Here is a 4,585-nt window from a genome sequence, read left to right on the forward strand (position 1 = left end):
GCCTGCAGACGCGCGGATCGTCCATGCGCTCCTCGCGGGCAGAATGCTGGGCAGCAGCGTCAAGAGCGTGCAGCCCGAGGTGGAGCTGAGCGGCGGCGGCAGCGACGAGGGCGCGGACGAGCCTCGGGGCGCGGGCAGGAAGGCAGCCGCGGCGGACGGCAGAGGCATGCTGCCCAAGCGCGCCAAGGCGCCCAGCGGCAGTGGCGGCATGGCCAAGGCCAGCGCGGCTGAGCTGAAGGTCTTCAAGTCGGGTAGCGTGGACGGCCGTGGTCCCGGCGGGCCGCCGACCTCCAACCTGCGCAAGCAGAAGTCGCTCACCAACCTCTCGTTCCTCACGGACTCCGAGAAAAAGATGCAGCTGTACGAGCCAGAGTGGAGCGACGATATGGCCAAGGCACCCAAGGGCTTGGGCAAGGTGGGGCCCAAGGGCCGCGAGACTCCGCTCATGTCCAAGACCCTGTCCAAGTCGGAGCACTCGCTCTTCCAGGCCAAGAGCAGCCCGGTGGGATGCGCCAAGACCCCGCTCGCCCCGCTTGCGCCCAGCCTGGGGAAGCCGAGCCGGATCCCGCGCGGCCCCTACGCCGAGGTCAAACCGCTTAGCAAGGCTCCAGAGGCGGCCGTGAGCGAAGATGGCAAGTCGGACGACGAGCTGCTTTCCAGCAAGGCGAAGGCTCAGAAGGCCGCCGGGCCCGTACCTGCCGCCAAAGGCCAGGAGGAGCGAGCCTTCCTCAAGGTGGACCCCGAGCTCGTGGTCACGGTGCTGGGGGACCTGGAGCAGCTGCTCTTCAGCCAGATGCTGGGTGAGTCCTGCCGCCCCGCCCCACTCCACTCCGCCCCTGCCTTTCCCCTGGCCTGCTGCAGGGGATGCGTAGCCCCCTACTCCGTCCTTGGGACTCTGGATCCTGGGTCGAGTTCCAAGGGGTCACTGCGCCCAGATGTGCAGAGCTGGCCCACCTCCAGGTGCGCGTGTCTAAAGATGTCACCGGGCTAGAGCACTGGTCTTGTCTGCCCGAGGTGAGACTGGACAATGGCAGGGGGGTCATAGCCTTATTCAGAACTGGAGCCCGTTAGCTTCCGCGGATTTTAAAGCCTAGAATCCTAATATGTCAAAAATCGGGGGCGGATGGAGACCTCAGCTGTGCCGCGGCTGTTCTCAGCCAGAGGGCACCCAGCATCGCGAGGGGGAGCATCCGGTGAGAGGTGAGCCTAGCTCTTCCGAGACAGGTGTGGGGAGCGCAGACGTGTGGGCTGGCTGGCCCAGAGCAGAGCTGATGCTCCGCTTCCTCCCTGCATCCCCCGGTGGGAGCACGAGCCGGGCTTCCAGGCCGTGGGGGTTCTGGCAAGAGTAGCGCCAGGGATGGGGTCGGGCGGGCAGCCAGCTGCGCGCATCTGGATGCGCTTCCGAGACCTGGACTTGGCTCTAGCCCAGCGCCTAGCCCCCAGATCTTTCAGGACGTGTTGGAAGGCCTGCGCATTTCACGCAGAGACGCTCGTGGGGCCGAGAAGCTTCGGCCCTTTGGCTAATGGGAACCGAGCAGGCGGGAAGGGAGGAACAAAGCTCGCTCGCTTGGCGGCTGAGGAAGCGCCGGGAGCTTGCTCCATTGTTGTCCGAGCCTGAAGAGCCTGCACAGAAAAACCCGGAGCGGGCCCCGGAACGGCAGTGGCTTTCCCGGGGGAGGGCCTGCCCTCAGGGACAGAACTGGGGTGTGCCGGGTGCAGGCTGCCGCGCCTCGGGGACCGGCCCGTGTCGTGCCGGCGCCACGGGAGAACACCAGCCAGGCCCAGAGTTCTGGAAGGCCGCAGTGGCTCCGCGGACTTGTTGCGGTGCCTGGGATGTGGGTCCTCAGGCGCCCGCCTGGGGACCCGCGCTTCCTGGGTACTGGGCAGGCTGCCCCCGGGGCGAGGAGCTGGTAAGGGGCGTGTCCGAGCGCGTGTGAAGGGGCTGGGCCGACGCGTGCTGCGGTCGGTCCCAGTGACTGGCAAGGCGAGGTGGTTGGGGGTGTTTGGGGGGGGTGGGGGTAGGCTCTCCTGGCAGGCCTGTTGAATGGGAAGCTGGGGGGAAACTGGTTCCGCCAGCGGCGCTGTCTTCCCAGGCCTGTTAGGCCCTGGATTGGACCAGCTTGAAGACCCAGCCCTGATCAGAGCAAGGGTTTGGATCGTCAAAGCACGGGTTCCCCACCCAAAGGCCCTGCCACCTCATGCGAAAGTGAGGATCACGTTGCAGGGACACAACTGACCAACCACCTTCCCTCTTCACAGAGTGCCCTGTCGTTCCCCCCCCCACACACACACACACCTCATGCCCCCTTTGCTGAGCTTACATTCTAAAAGGGTGAAACAGACAATAACAAAAGACAAAAATCCAAATACAAGAACTCCAGATATCCGGAGCCTGGAGAGGGGCAGCCGGCCTGCTCTCCCTGAGGAGGTGGTAATTGATTGTGGCTCGGGAGTGAGGAGGCACCAGGCAGGCTGAGGAGAAGCAGTGCCTGGCCTGAGAGGAGGCTGGGAATGGGAACAGGCAGAGGGAAGCCGGGTCTGCCTGGCTTGGGGAGGAGGAGGGATTGTCAGGGACACAACCTCATTTTCAAGGTCAGGGCTCTGCCTGCTCTAGATGCCTGACCTGGTCTGGGCCCTTCCCAGACCTGGAAGTCCTAGCACTTCCCCAGCAGCCCGCTGCCATGTTGAAGCCCTCTTGGTTGGGAGGCAGAGGTGACAATCACAAAAACCCCTGATCTGTTGTCCTGGAGCTGGCTGGAGAGAGTGGAGAAAGGGAAGGGAAGCCGGGTGGGGGAGGCGGAGCCTGAGTCCCTAACTTGGCCCAGCAGTTGTCACTTTGCAAAGCACACTAGCTGCAGTCCCTTTGTGACCTTGGAGATAAGGAGAGAACCTCTCTCCTCAGTTGGGGAAATGCAGAGTCAAAGGGTCTGAGAGCCCCAAAGTCAACCATGAATTTGGCTGAGAGTCTCAAAGTCAACGATGAGTTGATGGTGGGCGGGGGATTTGACTTTTGACCCTCATTCCTCAGTCGCAGCCCTTTCTATAAGACTTGGGTAGAGGACGGGAAGAGTTCAGTGATAAGGAGGGTCTCAACCCAGGCCAGTGTCTGCTGGGCGGGCCACTGCCTTGCCTTGGTGACCCCACAGAGGAGCCAAGGGGTCAGGTCTCTGGTACAGGAGCGAGGTGAGAAATTAGGCAGGCTTGCTGGGAGGACCCACCATGAGGATGGGGTCTAAGTGGGCAGTGCTTGGCATCAAACAGCGGCAGGAAGAAGAGGAGGGAGGAGAGCCTTGGAGGGGGAGGGGGACAGGTGACTTAGTGGGGGGACAGCAGAGACAGATCAGAGCTCCCAATCTTCTAGAGTCCAGGTGTCAGGGCAGGACTTCAGTAGATAGCAGGGTGGCCTTTAGGGAGAACAATGGCACCTTGATGGCCCAGGACAGTGGCTAAAGACACAGGGTGTTTGCGCCTTACCCATGAGGCCCAGAATCAGGTTGCCTCATTCCTCGATCATGCCCCAGGCCCAAGAAGCTGCAAAGACCCACCTTCTGAGGGAGTGAAGAGAGGTAGCCCCTAATAGGAGCCTCTCTGGAATGAAAGAGAAGAGTTGAAACCTGATCAGCCCCTTCCCAGAAATCAGCTGGAGCCCAGATGGTCTAAGGCAGGCTCCCCTGCCCTTTTCTTCACCTTGGAAGCTGCCAAGTAGCTAGGGTGTCACTGGGACGTACCAGACACTCAGAAGACTGGGATGGTGTGCCCAGGGGAGAGAGACCATCCCAGGAATCAAGGACCGTTGGGCCCTGGCCTGAATCTGAGGCAGGGTGGGAAGCTGCGTCCCCAGATGGCCATCCTCAGCTCAGAGAGCTCCTCTGGAACCCAGCTTCCCCAGTGGTGAGTTGGAGAGAGAAATGGGGGCCCAGATGAAGGTGATTAGACTTGGGAAATGTCCAAGGGGCTTAAATAGAGCCTATTTTAATACAGAGCAGTTAGACACTAATTATGATAATGTCCCAAACCTCACTCTTGCTTCTTCATGGGCAGAAGAATCTCAAAGATAAACCAGTCTGCTGATTTCCTGGCACATCTAGTGCCACCCTCTACCCCACCTCAGCCCTCCAGGCACAGGGACAAAGTGGGAAAGCTCAGGCAGCCCAAGGCCTGGGTGTAAAACATCCGAGAAGTCTGGAGTCCCCCTTCCTCAGAGAGGGTGCCAGGGCCCACGTGAGGGGTTACCATGACAACTGTGAGACCCTGGGATGCATAGGCCAAGCAGAAAGGGGGAAGGCAGACAGGAAGGTCTTCATTTCTAAGCCACTTTGTTGCAGGCTTTGTTTGTTTGTTGGCTCCAGAGATTGTGCTCAGAGATGCTTTGAGGAAAAGGGGAAAGAAATGGCTTAGTAAAGCCTTCTCTCTCTCCATTTGATGCATGGGGGTGGGGGACAGGGACAAGAGCAGAGTCATGGTTATTGTGAGGCCTCTAAAGAAGATCTGAGGCCCAGAGTTGACCGGTAATTTGTGCAAGCTCACCCAGTGTCTTGTGTTTCCGGGGCTCTATACCCAGAGCCATGCTGGTGCCTGGCAGGAG

At 60.7% G+C, this 4,585-nt stretch overlaps 1 protein-coding gene across 5 annotated transcripts in view; it reads left to right on the top strand.

The window, feature by feature from the left end:
- The window catches only part of NAV1 (neuron navigator 1), a 197,695-nt gene that overhangs the window by 24,605 nt on the left and 168,505 nt on the right, over positions 1–4,585 (top strand). Inside the window, exon 3 of one of the 5 annotated variants that reach the window (XM_004699797.2) lies at positions 9–800. The exons of the other annotated variants lie outside the window; for them this stretch is intronic. Coding sequence (XP_004699854.2) covers positions 9–800 — 792 coding nt within the window. The remainder of the gene's footprint in view (positions 1–8; positions 801–4,585) is intronic. 5 annotated transcript variants of the gene reach the window in all.

The sequence above is a fragment of the Echinops telfairi genome, unplaced genomic scaffold (assembly GCF_000313985.2).
Source record: "Echinops telfairi isolate 266 unplaced genomic scaffold, ASM31398v2 ScPeMD7_7424;HRSCAF=8462, whole genome shotgun sequence".
Classification (NCBI taxonomy): Eukaryota; Metazoa; Chordata; class Mammalia; order Afrosoricida; family Tenrecidae; genus Echinops; species Echinops telfairi.